The 23,832-nt window shown below is 40.4% G+C and overlaps 1 protein-coding gene across 1 annotated transcript in view; it reads right to left on the bottom strand.

Moving 5' to 3' along the window:
• Positions 1-23,832, bottom strand: part of LYRM4 (LYR motif containing 4) — a 166,781-nt gene that overhangs the window by 115,997 nt on the left and 26,952 nt on the right. The window contains exon 2 of the mRNA XM_080657457.1: positions 12,152-12,272. Within this exon, the coding sequence (XP_080513583.1) occupies positions 12,152-12,272 (121 nt within the window). The remainder of the gene's footprint in view (positions 1-12,151; positions 12,273-23,832) is intronic.

The raw sequence follows: 23,832 nt of genomic DNA, 5'->3' as shown, positions 1-23,832 counted from the left end.
CTTTCTCTCTCTCTCAAATCAATAAAAACATAGCTTTAAAAAAGTGCATTCCTCTAAAAAAAAAAAAAAGGTCACAGGGATGTAAATTAAAGCATAGGGAATACGTCAGTAATATTGTAATAACTATGTATATTGCTAGGTAAGTACTTGAAATACAGAGGGGACCATTTTGTAATATATATGATTGTGTACCCACTATGCTGTACACCTGAAATTAATGTTGAATGTAAACTGTATATGAAAAATAAAATTTAAAGTTCTTTAAAAAACGACTCACTGGCCCAGCTGGTGTGGCTCAGTAGTTGAGCATTAATCCATGAACCAGAAGGTTACAGTTAGATTCCCAGTCACATGCCCAGGTTGTGGGCTAGATCCCCAGCGTGGGGAGTGTAGAAGGCAGCCAATTAATGATTCTCTCTCATCATTGATGTTTCTATCTTTCTCTCCCTCTCCTTTCCTCTGTCTGAAATCAATAAAAACATATTTTTAATAAAACGACCAAAAAAACCAAAGACGACTCACTGGAGATCATACCATGAGTCAGACATAGAGCATGGGCTAGAACCAGTGTTTCGGAGTTTAAAACTTTTCTTTCTGTGTCTTCCTACCAAACCACCTTGCCTTTATTAAGCATTAATGCTGTGTTTACTACATCTCTGAGGCACTGGAAATACTATGGTGAACAAGAAACTCTGTCCCTCTGGAAGGTGAGAGCGTTAGGGGCAGAGATAACTTACTAATACATCATTGCAAAGCCATGTAATAAATCTATAGTCACATTTTATTGTTTGGTGGCCCAGAAGGCAACAACATTTCACCAGGCAAGGAAGGGGGAGGAAGGGCATTGAAAGCCTTCCCTCAGGAGCTGGGTATAGATGCTGTGCTGGTCCAGTGGCCACCAAAGGCCCAGCCCTCAAGGATCCTCATATCCACCTTAAGTGAGACTCAGGTGCTTCCATTCATGAAGCAACAGAAATGCTGCGAAGGCAGGGCATAAAGTATGATGTCTATGCAACAGGTTCTGCACGGTACAGAAACAGACAGGAATAAGCTTGTTCCTAATGGCTCGCTAAACTGCCTAGAGTAGAAGAAAAGAGTGGTCAATGTCTTGTAGGAGAAAATGAGCTTAGTTTAAAAAAAATTTCCAATAAGAAAAATACTTTAATATTATGAAAAATCTATACTAATAAAAGGGTAATATGCTAGTTAGACCAGATGTCCTTCCGGACAAAGCTGCAGCAGCTGCGAGTGCCAAGGGCCAGTGGTGTGGTGGGCCTGGACCAGTCCCACCCACGCCGCATGGCCCCTCCACCCACAGAGGCAGGTGCTGGGAGAGGCGGGGTGGCACTGGTGGGCCTGGGCTGGTTCCACCCATGCCGCGCAGACCCTTTGTCCACAGAGGCAGGTGCTGGGAGAGGTGGGGCAGTGCCAGTCATAGCCCCTTCTTCTGCAGAGGCGGTGCTGGGAGAGGCGGAATGGCCTGTGGTCCCGGAACCTCCGCAGAGGCTGAAGGGGTGCAACCTTGGTGCCTCAACATCCCACAGCCCCTCCCCCAGCCAGCCTGGCCCCAGATCGCCCCCCCCACACACACACAAGTGGGCGGGGGGCGGGGCTAGTGCTAAGCAGCGAGGGCTGAGGGTCAGTAGCCCCAGTGGCTGGCTTTGGCAGCAGCAGCAGGGTGATGGGGGCGGCGCCTTCCCCTGATCCTGCTGGTCGCCTCCCGCAGAGGGAGGCCAGACTGCAGTTCATGGGGGACGGCCTAAGCTGTCAGTAGGACATCCCCTGAGGGCTCCCAGACTGTGAGAGGGGGCAGGCCAGGCTGAGGGAACCCCCCCCCCACCGCAAGTGCACGAATTTTCATGCACCGGGCCTCTAGTACAGCTGTAAAGTTAGCTGCAAACTTTAAATAATAGCTGAGAGTTATGAAAAAAAAGCAAAACACTAAGTTTGGCACTAAGACAGAACCCAGTTCAAAGCTAGAGAAAAATTTCTTTTTCTCTTTTTACAGTCTCCCCTTCCCCATCCCACTCTTTCTCAGGTTTGTTGAGTCCTAGTGAAGAAAACCTCATTTGTCAATAAGTTTTCTACAACCTGTCACCTGTATGAAAGAGCAACTGCTGTTCCTCACCTTGACCCATGTAACATTTCTGTCATCACTGAGTGTTAAAAGCTTTATGAAGTATCCCAAAGTATTTTCTCGAATTGTTCCCTTGCTGAGGCTGACTATGAAGAATAAACATTACATAACTCAGCATTATGTAACCTGGTTACTCTCCCACGCTTATCAAAACATGGTATCTGTGAGATCTGGGGAATCATGCTTTCTTTTTAAAGTCAATTTAGTAAATAGAGAAGGTCAGTGACATAACTCACCCTTTTAGTTCTTAATCCCTTCACAGGTATGTTCTGGAACCTAATGATCATTTTCAGAATCAGAGACTGTCAGGCATGAAAGGGATCTTAGAGAGCCATGGCATGACCTTCCCCTTACCTACAGAAGGAGGTCTGCATATGAGGACTGCCTGCCAGCTGCCAAGGAGGTGGTTGGGAGCAGAACCTGCCTCGGCTGGCTCGTAGGCCAGCCAGCATTCAGTGATGAGTATTTATTGGGCTCTGATGGCAAATCTACCCCCGCGTAGGCAATTCTGGAATACACTAACTTATTAGTAAAATTCAGGAATAACCTGATGAAACCCCCAGTCCAATTTCAACAAGCCATTTAGGTTTGTTAAGTACAGCAAATTCATAAAAAAATTCTTGTGCTATTAGAGATCTTGGAACTAATACACCCAATTGTGTACTTTTTATAGATGAGCCTTAAAAGTTCATGGAATTTTTGATGGTGCAATCACTAATTTGTGATAGACTTTGAAGAGGAATCCATGCGACTTGGGGTAAGTCTTTTTTTCACTACATTAAGGAGATGAGATGAGTGGGGAGAAAAGAGGTATTGTATGAAGTGGAAATGTTTTAAGAAAAGGAAAATATTTAAAATACTGATTTAATAGTGTACTAGCATTATTAAATAAAACTAAGATTATTACAGTGGCACATCTTAGAGAATTTTTAGTTTTTCTTGCTTATTTATAACTGACCAATCCATAAAATGACAGCCTTAATTATCAGATAAAGGAAGAGTTAAAATTTCTGACATATCATTTGGCTTTGATATTTCAAAAATATAGCGAGTACAAAACTAACTTTAACATGGTATTCCTTTGTCTTTAGCAGAAAAATTAAATGATAATGTTTTAAGAGAGATTAAATATCATGACTAAGGGAGCTATCATCCTTGTGTTATAATTTAAATTTAGGTGTATCTTGCTCAAAACCTCTTCTCTTACCAACTATTATTATGTCTTTGAATAAAACAAGTTGTTTTTAGTTTTTTTTTTTAGGATGATACAGGTATAATTAAAAGAAATCTTTCAAAAGGCACAAATAAAACTATCCTTCACACACACATATATATATATACACACACACACATATACAAATGAAACCCATCAAATTTGAAAAAAATCCAACTACAGATATCAAATGCTCAGAAAATGAGTACATATTCTCATATACACACACACTGGACTTGGAGGGAGTGTCAGTATCTTCTTGCATCTCAGAGGATGTGGTACAGAAAACACAAATTAACATGAACAGGGTGTGCCCCTTGTATTACCCTTCTTAGAAGATGTGACATTGTTCCTTTGTCATCTTGGGAGAAGATCTTCAGTACAAGCATGACTTGAATTAACTTTGATTGCTTGAAAGGATGAGCCAAGCAGTAAGCCATCAAAAGGTTTCCACTGAAGGGCACTTCAGTGATAGCTTGTCAAGAAAAGCACAATTGTAGCTGCAACCTTCAGATCTGTGGGGAAATTCTGAGCAAACACTTCTTAAATAAGGTGGTTGAACTTTAACATTTTCAGACTGTGGTTTGTATTTTTTCTTTTGAAGGCAGGGAGAGTGAAAGTGTTTTTTCAGAAATGATAAATAAGATCAGCCCCTGGGATAAACTATTCATAACACTACAGACAGTAAGCTGTTAGCTTTTAATAAGAGTTCTAAATGAGCAATTAGAAAAAGTACAAATCTTGTCTTCTCTCACATCCAAAGTCTCATTTACCTTTTGTCAAAATAAGACCCCTCACAGTCTGATCCCTATTCTAAGAACTGGCTAAAATATAAGAATAGATGTGGGCTCACCATTCTTCTATTTGTGTGTCTTCAGGGAAAGTACTACAACATGCCAAGTCTGACTTTCCTCTTCTAACCCAAGGATAATAGTATGGTCTTGGAAGGCTGTTGTTAGGAGAAACTGAGAGAACACATTCAAAGTGCTTAGCACATAGTGTCAGCACATAGAGAGGGTACAATGAACACTGACAACAAGCACACATCATCACCACCACCTTCATCAATAAAATCATCTCTTTACAGATGTGGTAAATAAGGCAAATAAACAACTTGCCCAATATCACACAATAGATTACTATCAGAGCTGAGATCAGTGTACTTTCTGCTCCAGAGTTGTTATTATCTACTTCCGCTTTAGATGCTTCAGCAACAAAAAAAAGTTCAAGGAATTTAAGAGTGAACAGCTATAGCAGACTAGATGGGAGGCTAATAAAAATTCCCAAATAAAATTTGTGCAAAAACTTTTTATGATTAGTATTAGTATTAGTTGAGCTCTTCTGAACATGGAAATATGCAAAAGACCTATTATTAGATATGAAAAAATGCAGAGGTGAGCAAGGCTTTGTCTAGTAAGGAAATGGAATCTTGTTTTGTGCATGTCAACCTTGGAGGAACCAAGTAAATATAATGGGAAATCTTCAACCAAGAGGCAAAAAAGCTTTCCTCAAGCCCATTCTTCTACAAGAATGCCACCTATGGGTGGGCATATTATTGCCCCAGACTTAAAGATTTACTGGAATTTCTAAAAAAAGCAGAGAGGGAGACAATTAGTTTAAATTCTTATAAAAAGAAGCCTTGCCCTAACCGGTTTGGCTCAGTGGATAGAGCGTCGGCCTATGGACTGAAAGGTCCCAGGTTCGATTCCAGTCAAGGGCATGTACCTTGGTTGCGGGCACATTCCCAGTAGGAGGTGTGCAGGAGGCAGCTGATCGATGTTTCTCTCTCATCGATGTTTCTAACTCTCTATCCCACTCCCTTCCTCTCTGCAAAAAATCAATAAAATATATTAAAAAAAATTTAAAAAAAAGAAGCCTTTTTATAGCTGCAGAGGAACTACATATTGAACAGACTGAAAAAGTAGGTTTACAGTTGAGTATGTGAAACACAGAGTTTACTTCTGGGTTATTATTAATTATTGTTTTATTTTTCATATGAACAACTGTAAGCCTACTTTCACCCACCATGTACATAGTTGGCTACAACTTTTCTCACATGTAGCCTAAACTACAGAGTTAAGATCTTGGTGAAAAATGGCCAAGGAAAACTGAGCATAGAGTAAATTACTCTAAAGTGTATCAGTAAGTTTCTGCAAGTAAAGAAGAAGGGGACAGATATTGAACTATAGAAATTTAGAACTGGAAGTAGCCTTATTTGTCACTTAAGTATTTGGATGGAAAAATATATTGTTGCTATAGTATGCAATTGTACAGTGAGAGGATAAACTAGGTGCTTCTACTTTTGCCCCACCCTATATTTTGACCATCATGAATTCCAAAAACTTCTCTTGTTCCCCAACCTTTCCGGTAGGTGACATATCACCAGTACTAGCACCTATATCTCAGCAGAACATCTTCTTTCAAAGAAAATTAAATAGCAGTTGAAAAGCAATAATGTCTTAAGTAATAGGAAAAAGAAAGAATAAAATGCTTTCCTCAAACCCTAACTGGTTTGGCTCAGTGGATAGAGAGTCGGCCTGTGGACTGAAGGGTCCCAGGTTCAATTCCGGTCAAGGGCATGTACCTTGGTTGCAGGCACATCCCCAGCAGGGGGTGTGCAGGAGGCAGCTCATCGATGTTTCTCTCTCATTGATGTTTCTAACTCTCTATCCCTCTCCCTTCCTCTCTGTAAAAAAAAATCAATAAAATATATTTTTAAAAAAGCTTTCCTCAAGCCCTAATGTCAATACTAGTTTCTTTCTAATTTGACTTCTTCCTGCTCCCTGACTGGCTTCTTTGCTACATTAAACACAATCTTCTCAATAAATCAAATATAATGTATATACTGCAATTCTGTGCCCACAATTTCTTTTCCTAAATATTTATCAAGCACCCACTCTACTCCATATAATTATGAATTGACCTTATGAGCTTTTTGGAGGAAAAGTTGGGCTGGGATTATGAACCCTGTAGAAGTTCTTTCTCACTTTGACACTTTGGAGACAAACTCCTTGTCTCCATCCTAGATCCCATCTATTATTCACTCATTTAATAGAACAGATATATATAGTTTAAAAGTATATCCCAGTAGTACTTTCCCCTACACCTATATAGATAAACCAAAATTAGGTCAAAGCATCAATCTACATATTAAAAAAATAATAAGGCAGTCAGAAGCAAGAGAGATTTATGCACTCTGTCTTAGACTTGGGAGCAGACAGGAAAGCTCAGTTTAGTGGAGTCTAGTCCAGAAGTTGCTTTCAGCAGAAGGAAGAACTCATACAAGCTGCTAAGGGTCAATCTGTCTTTATAGAATGATTTTATATGAAAACTAGTGACCGGGTGCACAAAATTCGTGCACATTAAAAGGGGATTAGAGGAAATAATTTAATATTGCTATTTTCCCTTTCTCTATAATAGAAGTGTCAGAGATGAAAGAAAATTAGTAAAATGTATATGAAAACCTTCTTCCTGTCAGAGTCTGGGGCACACTACGGGACCCAGAGTCAAGTCCCCGCCCACCCACATGCACCTCAAAATCGCGTGAGACCCAGACCTGGCCGCCCCCCACCGCATTGGGCTAGATCCATACCTGGCCAGTCCCACCCTTGTCAAGCCCTGCTGGGCAGGGGCCATAGCCTCAGGTTCCCTGGCCTGGCGCCAGGACGGGGAGCGTGGCCTGAGGTCCCCCAGCCCAGACCAGGACGGGGGGCATGCCTTGAGGTCTTCCATCAAGTCCTGCCAGGTGGGGTACATGGCCTGAGATCCCCTGTCAAGCCCCGCTGGGTAGGGGGCATGGCCTGAGGTCCCCCGTCAAGCCCCGCCAGGTTGGGGGGTGCAGCCTCAGGTCCACCGGCCCAGCACCGGGAGGGGGGCACAACCTCAGGTCCCCTGTCAAGCCCTGATGGGCGGGCGCGCGGACTGAGTTCCCCCGACCCAGCACTGGGGGTGCACCTTGAGGTCCCCCGTCAAGCCCCGCTGGGTGGGGGACATGGCCTGAGGTCCCCTGTCAAGCCCAGCCACGCAGGAGGGCACAGCCTCAGGTCCCCTGGCCCGGTGCTGGGGTGGGGGGTGGGGGGCGCGGCCTGAAGTCCCCTGTCAAGCCCCACCTGGTGGGGGGCATGGCCTGAGGTCCCCCGGCCTGGCGCTGGGGCAGGGGGAGCAGCCTGAGGTCCCCTAGCTCAGCACCAGGATGGGAAGCGCACCTTGAGGTCCCACGCCTCAGGTCCCCTGTCCTGGCACTGGGGCAGTGGGTGCGGCCTGAGGTTCCCCAGCCTGACGCCGGGGGGGGGGGGGGGAACAGGGTGCGGCCTGAGGTCCCCTGTCAAGCCCCACGGGGGCTGGGAGGGGGGCATAGCCTCAGGTCGCTGCTGATTGCCCGTTAAGGCTCCTTAAGGGAACTTGGCCTCAGCTGTGGGTGCAGCCATCTTTGTGACAGAGTGATGGTTAATTAGCATATTCCCTCTTTATTAGATAGGATAATGGGAGTTTATAGAAAGGTGGAAGAATGTCTTTATTAGTTATAAGATGTAAGATAATGCAGATAGCTGGAAAGAAATTAGAGATTGCCAGACTGAATTATAATTTTCAGGGAGTTGGTCCAAAAGTGTCAAAGAACATGTGTATGTCAGACTTCTATTTAGCAGACAATAATGATAAAGAAGGAGCAAAAGGTGCCTGCCTTACTAATAATGGAGGAAAAACAATCTGCCATTTTACTAGTACTTCTTCAAATCAGAGTAATCCTTAGGTGCATTGTGAAAGGCTAATAAGAAATGCGGATGCTCTCTCGAATCCTTCAGGGTTGCCACAATGAAGATTAACTATTTCTGTGCATTAAGGATATAAAGAAAGAATGACTCTGATGAGAGGCGGAGCTAGGTTGATGTGGTCCTTAAATATCTTAGAAACAAAATTGGGGGATGACTTAAGATTATCTTTATCCATTAGTTTCTACTGACTCAGGTGCTCATGTCCTTGAACATCTGAGTTTGCTCTAAGGAACTGGAAGACCTGAACACAGATCTGGTCATTAGCCAGGGACAAAGCATCTAGCTTTATTGCACCTTGGTTTTTCTACCCTCCAGAAAGAAGAAATCTATGCACAGAGACTTTTTTAAGAACTGCAAAATCTTACCATGCTTACAGCTGTATCATCAGCATCACAGCTGATTGAGTGACTGAAAAGTTAGAAAAAAGATCCACTTGAAAGACTGAGTAGAAAGCAAGGAAGTAGGGTACAGTGTTGAGAGAGGAGACAGTCTGATGAAGGATTTCAGTTTGAGTACTGCCTTACAGATGTGCACATCTGGCAGCTGGAAAGGCGGCAGTAAGCTTTCTCATCTGTGGAAAAATGATGCTGAGGTTGATGTGCATCCTGATGGTCTTTGGGCCCAAGTACTCAAGTGAAAGAGGGACTTGATATGAAGACAGTACAGCTCATGAGGGTAATGTCTCAAGATCCTCATTAGATTCCTGCATTCCTTTCAAGGTTCATTCTCTCTGAAGAGAGGTTTGGGGCAGCCAGCAAGATACCACAATTTGGTGGCACAGACTCCTTGACTGCACAGTATAATCTCAGGGGCCAAACTCTTCATATATTCATTTAGTCCACAAATAAATAGTAAGAGCCAACTTTATGGGGGGCTATTCTAGATACTCTGGATAATAATAGTATTTACTATGTGCTAGCATCTTTCTAAGGGTTTCACATATGTTAACTTATTTGATCCTCACTATAACCCATGAAGTTGGGCCTGTTGTCATCTGTACTTTACATAAGGTGCAGAGAAGTTAGATATCTGGTTCAAGGTCATAGTAGGTTGAGTAAGGATTTGAACACAGTCAGGCTTGCTCCAGAGCCCATGCTCTTACATACCAGATAGCAGTGACCATGACAGGTGAGATCCCTGTCTGCACAGGAAAGGAGAAAACAAACAAGACAACAGTAATGTTATTTTTGGTTTGATACATGCTGTAATGAAAACTAAAGCAGGGTAAGGTGATAGAGTGACGGAGGGAAGGAGGCTATTTTAGATTCTGTGATAAGTGGAGTCTGAGCAAAAGTCTGAGGGAAAAGGAATCAAGGTATTGGAAGGAATGGGGAGAGGCAGTAGGTGCAAAGGTTCTGAGATGGGAACACACTGGAGTTGTACAAGAGATATGAAGAAGGTACTGACATAGTTCGAGGAGACAAGAGCAATGGAGGGCCTTTGAGGACTTCATAAGGACATCATACTTCACTGTCAGGGTGCAACGAAGCCCCTGGAGCATTGTGACCAGTGTGTAACCTGCTCTGATTTTCCTTATAAGGATCATTCTGGCAGTGTGCAAAGAATAGAACATTTGGGGACAAGGGCAATTGGAGCAAGTTAGAAGGCTATTACAGTGGCCCGTGAGAAGGAAATACAGATGCTACTTTATTTTAGGCATTTTCCCCAAGGTCAAGTTCACCAGCTTAGAGTGAGGTGGCTCCAGTCCACTACAGCTCATAAGCCAACTATGGTAAATGTTATTCTTGAATTCAGGAACAGTCTTGATGTGAAAGGGAAGTGAACAGAAACCTCCCAGTTGTTGACATATAATTGGCAAACTAGTTCTCTGATAGGATGAGAATGCTTTCACTTGTCAGGGCCTCTCTAAGCAGGGCCTTTAGGGATCACATGATCAATCACCTAGTTACTAGCTGATCTACTAGTTACTATGGAAGCTCTGGGCACTGGCAGTCCTGGGTTGGGCACTAGGCCTCTAAGTGGATTCACTGGGGATGTCTGATGACAGCCAACCTAGTCTTTTTTTTTTTAGAGGGTAGTTTTAGCATTTCAAAATGAAGACACAGCTGAAATGGTGGAGCAGATTACTTACAGGTAACCTTTTCTAAACATTTTCTACTCTGAGCAAAGTTACACTAGAAGAAGAAACCAGCCTGTTTTGGTGATGCTTGCCAACTTTTACATGGGAAAGTGCCAAAGAATTAAATCTTTCTGAGTTTATGCAAAATAAGGATAAGTTCCAATGTTAAAGGTTCCATAAATTTCAACCACTGATTCCTGGAAAGTGCCACTGTTCTAGTTTTCAAAATGCAACTCATTAATCTGCTATTCTCAAAGTATATGCAAATGTGCAGATCAGTTTCTTTGTATAACTATCCTAAGCATACAAGTTATTTACCACCACAAGTCTTGTTTTTTCCACCCATTTACCTTAGTCAAAAGATAATTTCCTAGGCTTGTCTGAATGTGGCAAAGTTATTCTATTGCTAAATAACTACAGAATTCAAGGAGGGTCACCAGAACCTGAAATGTTATTCTGGAACAGACTGTTTCATTATATAGGCAATAGAACAAGACTTCTAATCTTATATAATAAAAGCTTAATATGCTAAGTGTCCGATAGTACGTTCAACCAATCAAAGGGTAATATGCTAATGATAGGCTAAGGCTGCTCAACCCCTCACTATGATGTGCACTGACCACCAGGGGGGCAGACACTCTGACCGGTAGGTTAGCTTGCTGCTGGGGTCTGGCTGACTGGGACTGAGCGAGATGGGCTGGACATGCCCTGGACCCCTCCCAACGTCCCTCCCCAGCTGGCCAACCTCCTGCATCCCTCCCTGGCCCCGATAGTGGACCGGTGGGGTCTCTCCGCCTGGCCTGTGCCCTCTCACAATCCGGGACCCCTTGGGGGATGTCGGAGAGCTGGTTTCGGCCGATCCCGCAGGCCAGGCTGAGGGACCCCAGGGGTGTGCAAATTTGTGCACCAGGCCTCTAGTTTTGATATAAAATGAAAACTACAGTTTTTAATACTGCTTCTTTTTTTTTTTAAAATTCTGTTTAGAGTCAAGCATGAAGAATACACGTTAGTATATTATGATATTATATAACGTCAGTCAAGCTGGCATCTCCTCATGTTGCTAAAGAAATTCTTTCGAAAACTCAAACAGATATTAGGAAAATGGCAATGGGCTTCCCTTCCACACTTTACAAACAAATTTACTGCAAGTAAGAGAGTAAAACAAATAGAAGCCAAAATGAAGCTTATCATGTGATTACTGCTAAATTCAAGGAAAATAGTGAAAAGTATACTTTTTTTAGAGAGTGAGAAAGCCAACTGATAGTAGGCTACTTTAGTCTTTAGCTTTCCAATGAATTTGGCACAAAGATGGATATATCGCACTACCCAGAGACCATGTTGTAGCAGCTGCTCCACTCTACCTCAAGAGAAAGAGAAAGGCAAGCACAAATCAAGGTGATCCCTGGCACTTCTACTGATGAAAACCAAAGCACCTTCCAGGGTCCTTTATGGGGTCAATCCCAAAGCAGCTGTTCACACCATTTCCACCTGCAGATACACCTTCCATGTGGCAACAAAATTCGTTTCCTCACCAGTGACCATATCTTCAAGAAAATTATATCTTGAACTATGATTTTAAAATACTAAGAAAAATAGAATACATTTATACTCTTTGACATATGTCCATGTATAAATGTGTAATATATCTTACAAAAAGAACATTTTTTGGAAGTTTCCCATACTTAAAGCATCAACCTTTAGTTAAATGTGAGAACTCAGCTTCCCAAAGGATGCATTCCCTGGAAACTCTGGAAAGCTGATATTTTCCTTTATGTTCTCCTTGAATTCAATAATATAATAGGTCATCTTTCTATGTTTATATGAGTAAAAGGAACAGTCTCATGATTCTGTGTAAATCATAAACACCAAAAATAGTGACATGCATTCAAGGGGATGTGTCAAAGCTTTCAACTCTTAATGAAAAATAGTACATCATTGAACTTTCTTACCTGTCGATGAATAATTTCCAGGTCTCTCTTGGCTTTATTCACTAGAGTCTGAATTTCTACAGGATCTTTCACATTCTTATTTTCTCTGAAGGCATCTCTTATCTTCCTGATAGCATAAGTTCTAAATAAATTTGGGGGTGGGGAGGGGAAGAAAGGTGTCAGTATCTCTGAAGCTATGCTTTTAAATGAATTTAAAAGCTCTTCCTTAGGAATTAACTGTATGATATTCTTCTATGGATAAATCACTTCATTGTTTGCTCTGGGGACAGGTCCATCCATTACTATTCTGGGATGACTAAGCAAACATATTTAGGGATATAAATCTACCCCAAACAAGTCACATATAAATGGCAAACTGCTACTGAAATGCTCCTTAGATTGCTGATTCCTTATAGAGTTATTCGCATGTGGCTACCCTCCATATACATGCATAATTAAACCTTTAATGTACCGAGACAAAGCAAGAACTACGAGGGGGAAATAGTGCACCACATATGAATGCACCAAGGCAGTGATCTAAGTCAGATTTGGGGCAGTTCTCCATTAATGTCCCATGTTTTGGCTGTTTCTTACTCTTGTGTAACTTAACATCCACATCAGGATCTTACCTCAGTCCAGAGTGCAGATTACACACATATGCACATACATCCACACGCCTAACACTCTCCTCCCCTCATATAAATTACATGCAATATGGGACAGCAGTTCAAGAAAAAGGCTTTCAAATCAGACAGGTTTAGGTTTAAATTCTTGCTCTAGCTCCCTGCTTGTGTGAAACTGGCCAACCTTCTTAACATAACCGATGTTTTCTGTCAGACAGGTACAATCCTGCCTACCTCAAAGAGGTGCTAGGGGAGGAGAGAGTAAGCTTTATAATGAGTGTCTGAATCTGAAAGAGAACCTGGTACAAGAAAAAGACTCAATAAATGAAAACTTTCTTCCTCTTTCTTCTTGATATTGCTTACTGTAATTAGTATCTGCCTCTCCTTGCATCACTGTAATACCAGGGTGTGTGCATAGCGGGTAGATGGGCCTGGTTAATTAGCCATTGCTGCTAAGTCAAGAGTCCTTAACCTAGTATACTCTCACACTCAGAGGGCCATGGCCTTCACCCCTGGTCCCACCCATCGGTACCAGATTAAAGACAAGGCTAAGGAGAAGCAGCCCATGTGAAACATATCAGACACAATTTTCTGTAGTCTTTGTAGCATCTCAGATTGTTCTTAACTTTGAACACCAGCTAAAGAATCCATGCGAAGCCCAGCTGGCATGGCTTAGTGGTTGAGTGTTGACCTCTGAACCAGGAGTTCCCTATCAGGGCACATGCCTGGGTTGTAGGTTCAATCCCCAGTGTGGGGCATGCAGGAGGCAGCCGAACAATGATTCTCTCTCATCATTGATGTTTTTATCTCCCTCTCCCTCTCCCTTCCTCTCTGAAATTAATACAAATATATTTCAAAAAAGAATCCATGGGAAACTATTAGTAACATTTAGAAACAGAAGAATGGAAATAGAGGCAAAAAAATGAGAAGGAAAATATAATTTCCTTGGGAGCTGGGATGTTGAGAGATGGATACAATTTACTGGGGAACCTTATTTTAAAGAGGACTAATTTGTTTTAGATAAACTTTTCTAAATTAAAAAGAAACTTTTAATTAATAATTCACATATCAGGTCTATTTGCATTTAAAAGCAAGAGTAAACTAAACTCTTGCAATATTAAGAATCATAAAGAAGAAAGACAGTTTAGGAACTTGCATTTTTAGGATATAAGCCACTGCCAAAGACTTTCATCTTAATCCTACCTGAACAAACTAAGAGAATTCGTAGAGGAGTTTTTTTTTCTTTCTCTCTGAAAGTGACAATGACTGGAAATGGGATCCCCATACTAGCAGACACTTTATAACATTCACTTATATGGGAGGACTTTACTAATAGACTTATATTACATATAAATTTTTGTCATGTATAGCTTCTAATCTAATAAGATTTTAGATGGTAGGTAGGTAAGCTAAAACCAATTTCTTGTGTACTTTCTTACACAGCATAATGGTTATTTATATGATACAATATCATTCTTCCTCACACCCACACACACCTCCTCCAGAATAATTCCTTTTTTGGTGGTGATGGGAGCAGAGAGGGGACAAAATAATTTAAACCTAATATCTGTTTAATATGCAGATTGATTTTATAATTGAGATTAACCGCAGGGAATAATCTATTGTTTTGATTCTTCATTCAGGATGCTTCATGGGCTATTTGGAAAAATAAAATGGACAATAGTGGTCATTACTAACTTCATTTTTTCTAAAAACTAGTGGCTAGCCAAGAATAGCTAGAAAAAAAGGCAGTATGGCTTACACTATAAAGACCTAAGTTCTTCCAAAATTTAAGGAAATTAGAAAATAGCTTAAGATAGAGTTTATCACCACCAAACCAATATTACAAAAAATGTTACAGGGACCTCTTTAAAAAGAAGAAAAACAGATAAAAAATATGAATAACAAAATGGCAGTAACTACATACCTATCAATAATTACTTTAAATGGAACTGGATTAAATGCTCTAATCAGAAGACAGAGAATGGCTGAATGCAGAAAAAAACAAGACTAATACGCTGTTTATAAGAGACCCACTTTAGATGCAAAGACACACACAGACTGAAAGTAAATGATGGAAAAGATATTTTATGCAAATGAAACCAAACAAAAAGCTGGGGTAGCAATACTTATATCAGACAAAATAGACTTTAAAATGAAGGCTATAGTGAGAGACAAAGGACATTTCATATATAACAGCCAAGATATGGATGCAACTAAGTGTCCATCAATAGATGATTTGATAAAGATGTGGTACATATAGACAATGGAATATTACTCAGCTAGAAAAAGAATGGAACCTTACCATTTGCAGCAACAAAGATGGGTATTATACTAAGTGAAATAAGGCAGACAGAGAAAGACAAATACCACATGATATCACTTATATGTGTGCTCTAAAATACAAAATAAACGAACAATCAAAACAAACTTATACAGAGAACAGACTGATGGATGCCAGATGGGAGGGGCTTGAGGGGACTGGGTAAAAGGGAGAAGGGATTAAGAAGTACAAACTAGCAATTCTAAAATAGTCATGGGGATGTAGAGAATAGCATAGGGAATACAGTCAATATTGTAATAATTATGTATGTGCCAGTGGGTAATAGGCTAATTGGGCATCACTTTGTAAGGCACATAAATGTCTAACCACTATGCTGTATACTTGAAAGTAATATTGAATGTCAACTGTATTTGAAAACAAAAACACAACCACATTATAAACAAACACAAAAATACACCCACATTATAAACAAATAATAAACACAAGAAGTGGGAAATATATATTTTTGAAAATCATATCACAAATGTGTAGTTCTTTTAACATTTGAAGAACTCTAAGAAATAAGAAAACTATCAATAACCTAAAAGAAAAGTGAGCAAAGGATATATAAAATGACAACTCTCGGGAAATAATCATCAAAGGCTTATAAATATGAAAATATCTTTAGGGTCATTCATAAGAAAAACACAAATTTAAAGTAAACCAAGGACTGGGTTTAAAAAAATAACTTAACAACTCTCAACAATTTATATTGAGCTCAAGGTCCAGTGTTCTAAATATTTTGCTGTGTAGTCTTGTTGTCTCCCCAAATTTCCAACAGAGATTTCCAGAGACCTCTAATCTAGACAACATCTAGATTCATACCTAAAGGAATGAATCTAGATATTCAAATTAAATGTGTCTACAGAAACCAAAAGTTGTTCAAATTTTGGATGCACCTTTGACATGAAAGATGTAATAGTTGACTCTGTTTCTGGCTCTTCCTCCTTCCCCAGCATCTAAAACCTAAGGTGTTTTCTTTGCCCTAAGAGTAGACACTGCATTGGTTCATAATGATAAAACCAATACTGAATGAACAAATTTTCAGTTGTATAAATTCTCATTTCAAATGATCATTATTTTGTGAAGGTAATCTGGCTGAATTTTCAAATTTTGTAGGAGAGGGCCAACCATCAATTATTTCAATCTTGCCCCTGCCCTGATTTTTATCATTTGCAATGTTTTCACTGCTACTAAAGTAAACCATTAATCCTTGAACACACTCTTGACTATACTTATCAGCAAGTAAGAACATTTCAAAGAAAAAGGCAGTCAGCTGCTACATAGTCTCTTGCATTAGGTTCTTAATGTGAGTCAGATGCTGTCTGGTATAAGGCATGAAATATGAACACATAAAGGTAACAGAACAGCAATAGCTACCAACTGTGAGACGGCATCCACAGACACAGTAAGGCTATGTTTCTCAGAAGCCATCGCTCTTCCTCTATCCTCCTGAGCTTTGCAGTTTCTTAGTACTTCTTTGTGCAGGTTCCCATTTGGCTTTTCTTCTCCACCCCAGCCTTTGCCCATCTGTCTGCCACCAAAGCTCCAAGTGTCCACAGGTTCTCCTACTGGCTATACTTTTAACATTGCAAGGATAAAACTCCTTTATGAGATGCTTTCACCATTTCAATTTTCCAGCCGCAGAGCAATACAGCAGGTAGTAATGAAAGCTCTGCAGTATCTGAGGTCCTACTTCACTTTCTCCCAGAACTACTGTCAGCCAAATGCAGGCAATAATAATCACAGTCTACCTATCTGTGGAAGCTCACTTTAGCTTTCCCATCAAAAAATCAGTTGATGTATATCCCTTATTTCTGTCATCCTTTATCACTGCCCCAATGCTGGTCTCTCTATCTAGCCTGTAAAAATATCTGCACTTTTTCCTTCTACCCCAATCCCAAAGTCAAATGTCCCAGCAACAGAACTCAGCCCTTTCTACTAGTCTCTTTAGGGCAAACTCCTTCAGTTGCTTGAAAGGTGATATCCTCCATCTACTTGCCTTAACTCACATGTGCCTTGCCCCTGAAGACAGTTTCCTTCACAGCCATGAAGAGGAAATTGCTTAATTCTGCCGTGCCTTTAGATTCCACAGAGCTGAGATGGCAGTACCAACGTGTTCTTGGATCCTACTGCTGCTTCCCGATCATCTGTTCACTTTTACACATCTTTGGGGCCATGCTACTTAATGCAAACATGTTGTATGTTTCCATGGTGCTATTGTCTGCTCACTTCTTGAGATCAGCTCTCTCTAGGTATTAATCAAGCCTTAATATCTAGAGGGCACTCGGTGCATAAATAAGCCACCGATTTTAGGTAATTTAACTTTTAATAAAATACCTTTGAAAGTCAGTAATTTTTATGAATTAGATCTGTGGTCGGCAAACTGGGGCTCGCGAGCCACATGCGGCTCTTTGGCCCCTTGAGTGTGGCTCTTCCACAAAATACCACGGCCTGGGTGAGTCTATTTTGAAGTGGCGTTAGAAGAAGTTTAAGTTTAAAAAATTTGGCTCTCAAAAGAAATTTCAATCGTTGTACTGTTGATATTTGGCTCTGTTGACTAACGAGTTTGCCGACCACTGAATTAGATGATAGTGTTTGCAGTCTTTTACTGAGGTATCTATATTTGCTTCACTGAAAGGAGAGTTCCATAGCTAGTTGGTTTCTCCTCTTGTTCTTTAGATCTACTAGCTACTTCTTCCTAATCCTCTTTGTAGGCTAATCTTATTCTGCTGCCTCTTATACATTGTATTCTCTAAGGCTCTGTAATGTACCTCTTTTCTTTTTAATAAAATCTCCTCCAGTAATTGCATTTGTGCCCAACTATCTATACTATATGACATTGGATACCAAATCTTTTTCATACCCATGCCTTTCTGACTTCCACATACATATGACCCAATCACTATAACCACTACAGATTCTCCCACTGAGCACCATCTTTCTTTCCCCTTGCCCCCAATGGCCAGTATTCCCTTCTTAGGTAGGAGTGTCTTCAATACAATCACTGTCCAACTCAGACATTTGGGGATTCATCCTAAATTCCTTCCTTTCCTTTATATTCATTCAATCACAAAACCTTACTGATTCAACCTTCTACTTCTGCAAATCCTAAGTCTGCATCTTGGTTCAGGCTCTTATCTCTCCTACCACAGCCTTGGGATTATGGTGTGTGTGTGGTGTATAATAAAATGGATAGTAACACCAATAGAGAGAAAAGTACTGTGTGTAGATAACAGAGTGAGGAAGAGAGCAGAAATCTTCCTTCTTATGAGTGTTCCCACTAGAATATAAGCCCCAGACAGTACAAACTTTTATCTTTCTTGTTTACTACTGGATCTAAAGTGCCTAGTTCAGAGATGGTGCTATATAAATATTTACTGATACATGAACTTATCAAATGCCATAGGCCAGGGGTCCTCAAACTACGGCCCACAGGCCACATGCGGCCCGCCGAGGGCATTTATCCGGCCCGCTGGGTGTTTTTGCCACCGCTGCCTGTCCTGCTTAGCAGCCAACTTGTCCCGGGCCCACAGTGTGCATGTGTGGAATGTGCGCCGCACTCTCCGACTCCCCTCCTTCTCTCTGTCTCTCGACTCCTCCTCTCAGTCTCGGGTATGATCGGAGGAGTCACGAGCTTGCCTGTGCAGAGCCTGCTGCTGCCTGAGGACCGAGGTAAGAACAAGTTAGGATTCATTTTTTTTTTGAAGTTAGGAGGTCTATTTTTTTTATTATTTTTTATTTAGCAGTTAGTAGGGCCTTTTTTTGCAGTTAAGGGGGGCCTTTTTTTTCTGAAGTTAGGACGTTTTTTTTGCAGATAGGGGGCACCTTTTTTTTTAAGTTAGGAGAGCCTTTTTTTTTAGAAGTTGGTTAGTTGGTTGGGGGTGGTTTGTATGGGGGTTGCATCACAGTGATAACGCAAATAGTCAGCGCTCAGTGCTAATGCAAATTGTCAGTGCTCAGAGGTAATGCAAATGGTCAGCGCTCAGAGGTAATGCAAATAGTCAGTGCTCAGTGGTAGTGATAATTGTAAGTGCTCAGTGTTAATGCAAATGGTCAGCGGTCAGTGTTAATGCAAATGGTCAGTGCTCAGTGTTATCGCATGGGGGCCCCAAACTGGTAATCTACCTAGGGCCCCATGGGAACTTAATCCGGCTCTGCAGACAGCCGAGGAGTAGGAAACCCAATTTAATTGACAGTAAGTGCATTTATATTTTGATTGCTATTCAGTTGTGTATGATGTTGTATGTTGTGTGCTGTGTAAGCCCCGGTTCACACTGTTGTGATCTCTGAGCAGTGCGAGTTCAGCCATATGCTTGTATGGCTGAACTCGCATTAGATTCGGAAGAAAAAAGGCATATGTGCCTTCTTTTTTCCTGCAGTGGAATCTGATTGCATCGGTCTTCTCACCCATGCGATCAGATTCCTGTGCGAGTTCACAGATCGCAGTGCGGTTCGCACAGGGTAGTGTGAACTGGAAAGGTGGTGGAGGAACGGATCTGTAATCGTGCCATTCCCGCACTGCACCAGTGTGAGCCTGAGGTAAAAGCGGCATTCCATCAATATGGGCACTGGTGAGGCTGAAATGATGTGGACTGGCAAGGCTGCATTGATGGACACTGACCAGAGTGCATTGATGGGCACTTATCAGACTGCATTGATGGCAGTGCAGTCTATATTCTCTGTGTGGGCAAAGTTATTGCTGGTATATTGTTTTTTGTAGCGATATATATATATATATATATATATATATATGCATATATATAATGTATTTTACTAATAGACTTCTTCCAGAATGAAACATCTGAAATCTCCAACCAGATCTAGACTAACTGATGCACACCTGCATCACTTGTTACGACTAGCAGTGACAAATATGGAACCGGACATTGACCATCTCATTAGCCAAAAGCAGGCCCATAGTTGCCATTGAAATACTGGTAACTTTGTTGATTTAACTTTACTTGTTCTTCATTTTAAATATTGTATTTGTTCCCGTTTTGTTTTTTTTTACATCAAAATAAGATATGTGCAGTGTGCATAGGAATTTGTTTATAGTTTTTTTTTAAACTATAGTCTGGCCCTCCAACGGTCTGAGGGACAGTGAACTGGCCTCCTGTTTAAAAAGTTTGAGGACCCCTGCCATAGGCAATACAAAAAATACCTTCAAGAAAAATACCAATAATCATAAGAATAACACAACAAAGTATAAGAAACTGAAAAAAAAGAATGAATGAAAAGGATTTGTAGCACTAAGACTGAAATAACCTCTGAAAGGTAATGATTACAAAATTTGCCATGAGAATTCACTGAAAAAGTAAGTATTGAATGCCTATTATGTCAGCACTACACCAAGTGCTAGACATACAGTGGAAATCAACAAGGTTATTGGCCACAGGGACCAGTGGGGGTGAAGTCTATGTATTTAGAGATGAAAGAGGAAATATAAGTCATTCAAAATGGACACAAAGGGGCTAAGGAGACTTCTTTTTTGGGATAATATAATAGCTCTTATCTTTTTAAAAAATATGTTTTTATTGATTTTAGAGAGGACAGGAGAGGGAGAAGGGGAGAGATAGAAACATTAATGATGAGAGAGAATCACTGATCGGCTGCCTTTTGCATGTCCTCTACTGGGGGTTGAGCCCACAACCCGGCCATGTGCCCTGACTGGGAATCAAATATTCGTGGGAAACCACTGAGAAACACTGGCTGGGCTCTTTATTTATTTTTTAAAAAATCTTCACCCAAGGATATGCTTATTGATTTTAGACAGAGAGGATGAGGGAAGGAGGGAGAGATAGAGGGTAGAGAAGAAAGAGAGGGAGGGAAACATGGATATGAGAGAGAAACACTGACCAGTTGCCTCCTGTATACACCCTGACTGGGGATCAAACCTGTAACCTAGGTACCATTTAATCCTCACAAACTATCATCGAGATATTTAAAATATTTAGGTTAAGATTCTGTAAGTGTAGAGCTAGGTTCTGAACCCAGGTGACCACAGAGGCTGTGATTTTCAACTCCAAGCTTTGTTTCCTCCAGAAGTTGATAAACTCTATCCAATCTTTGATAAGCACTTGGTATAAGCCAAGTTGTTATTTAAAAAGGCATTTTAAAAACTGTCTCTGGCACCATAAAGCCTAAAAAGATAATCTTATCTCTCAACACTGCTTCAAGTGTTTCTACAAATAGTTCAAGAGCCAAGTATATCTTAAGAAAAGACGTGGCTGAGAGCTTTATGAGGGAAAGTGCTATTGATATAAGCAGTAAGAGTAAGTGAAATAATTGAGTTTAATTGTTTTAAAAAGGAGGGAAATAATTGAGTTTAATTATTTTAAAGAGGAGGACAGTGACTAGTAAGAAGGGTTGATTAGTTAGGACAGTGGTCGGCAAACTCATTAGTCAACAGAGCCAAATATCAACAGTACAATGATTGAAATTTCTTTTGAGAGCCAAATTTCTTAAACTTAAACTTCTTCTAACGCCACTTCTTCAAAACAGACTCACTGAGGCCGTGGTATTTTGTGGAAGAGCTACACTCAAGGGGCCAAAGAGCCGCATGTGGCTCGCGAGCCGCAGTTTGCAGACCACTGAGTTAGGAGGTAAAGTTACCATCAGAAAACCCACTTTGGAAACCAAAGCTTCTCAGTTTTTGGACAGCTGTAAATAAAACCTATTACATCTTTCCTGTTTAAAATTCCCTAATGGTTTTCCATTATCTTCAGGATAAGTGTCAAATGCATTAGCATGGACGGTGTACTCCTCTTTATCAATCCCACGCCATCAGGTACCACTAATACATGAACCACCAACTTCAGTCAAATGGAAGACTAATAATTTTCCCAGTTCTCTTTTCTTTAGGCCTCCCTCTCCATAATAGAGTGTCCTTCTCCAGCTTGATTTCTTGGCTAATTCATATTCATCTTTAAAGACCAATCCAACCCAGCCAGTGTGGCTCAATAGTTGAGTATTGACCTATCAACCAAGAAATCACTGGTTCAATTCCTGGTCAGGGCATGTGCCCAGATTGCAGGCTCCATCCCCAATAGAGGACACATGCAGGAGGCACCTGATCCATGTTTCTCTCTCATCGATGTTTCTATTTCTCTATCCCTCTCCCTTCCTCTATTTCTAAAAATCAAGAAAAACATATTTAAAAAAGGGTACTTCTTAAAAAAATAAGACCTATCCCAGTTAGTAGCAAATATGGCAAAAGATTAATATCCTTAGCATATAAATAGCATATATAAATCTAGTAGAAAAACCTTAATACCAGAGTCAATATATGGGTAAGAGGCATGAAGCAATAACTCACAAGTGAACATAAAGTTATTAAAAAAAAGCAACTAAATTTAGAGAAATAGATGGATATATGAATGTTTAGCCTCTGTCATAATCAAAGAAATGCAAGTTTAAACGAAGTATAATTTTTCTGTCCACCAAATTAGAATTTTCTTTTAAAAGCAAAGGACATGCCAAAACCGGTTTGGCTCAGTGGATAGAGCGTCAGCCTGCGGACTGGGGGGTCCCAGGTTTGATTCCGGTCAAGGGCACGTGACTTGGTTGCGGGCACATCCCCAGTGGGAGGTGTGCAGGAGGCAGATGATCGATGTTTCTCTCTCATCGATGTTTCTGGCTCTCTATCCCTCTTCCTTCCTCTCTGTAAAAAAATCAATAAAATATATTTAAAAAAAAAAAAAAAGCAAAGGACATTGTACATCCTGTTGGTGTGAGTATGAACTGGTACTTATTTTGGAAAAATGGCATAATAATGGGAAATAACATTCATAATCTTTTATCCAGCAATTCTACTTTTGGTGATCCTACAGAAATAATCTCAAATATGTACAGAAATACATACAGAAGATAGTAATTTTAGAATTACTTGTATTAAAAATAGAAACAACATAAATGGAGAGGTTATTATGTAAATTATAACAGTATGTACCTTCCAAAATAGATGTTTGAAAACACTTAAAATCACAGGTTCAAAAGCCAAAGCTACAGTGTAAGGAGAAACAGCAGTCTTCCTCCTATTCCTGTCCCTCAGACAACTCATTCCTGTTATTTAATTCTTTTCTCTAGATACAATCAGTTAGCAGTTTCTCATGTGGATATTAGATTTATATTAAAACTTCTATATGTATATTTTAGTAGTATTCTAAACATACTGTGTACATTTAATTTTTCAATTAAAATATATCTTAGTTATTATTTCATATCAATATAAATGCAACTGACTCATAAATGGTTATATAGTATTCCATTGTTGGATGAAGGGTAAATCATTTAGCCAGTGCTTCATTAATACTTAGTTTTTTTCCAATCCTCCTATTGCAAACAATGCTATAATCAATATCCTTGTTTGTTGAAGCATCAACGCAAATGTGTCTGTGGGATCAATTCTTAGAAATGGAATTGGTAGAATATAGGTGTTTCCCAACACCTTTTCCGATACAATGTGTCATCAAACTTTCTGATCTTTGCTAATCTAACAGGTGAAAAACGGTATGTCATTTAACTTTTTTTTTCAGGTTTACTTTTTTAAAATTATTGTTTAAAGTATTACAAATAGTAGTACATATGTCTCCTTTTTTTTCCCCATTGACCTTCCCCTGGCCTCCCCTACCCCCTGGCACATGCCCTCACCCCACCCCTCCAGTGTCTTGCGTCCATTGGTTATGCTTATATGCATGCATACAAGTCCTTCGGTTGATCTCTTACCTCCCTCCACCCACCAGCCTTCCCGCTGT

Source organism: Plecotus auritus (genome assembly GCF_963455305.1).
Source record: "Plecotus auritus genome assembly, chromosome: 2".
Lineage (NCBI taxonomy): Eukaryota > Metazoa > Chordata > Mammalia > Chiroptera > Vespertilionidae > Plecotus > Plecotus auritus.
Note: the sequence above shows the minus strand (reverse complement) of the source record. Positions and strands in the feature narration are given on the sequence as shown.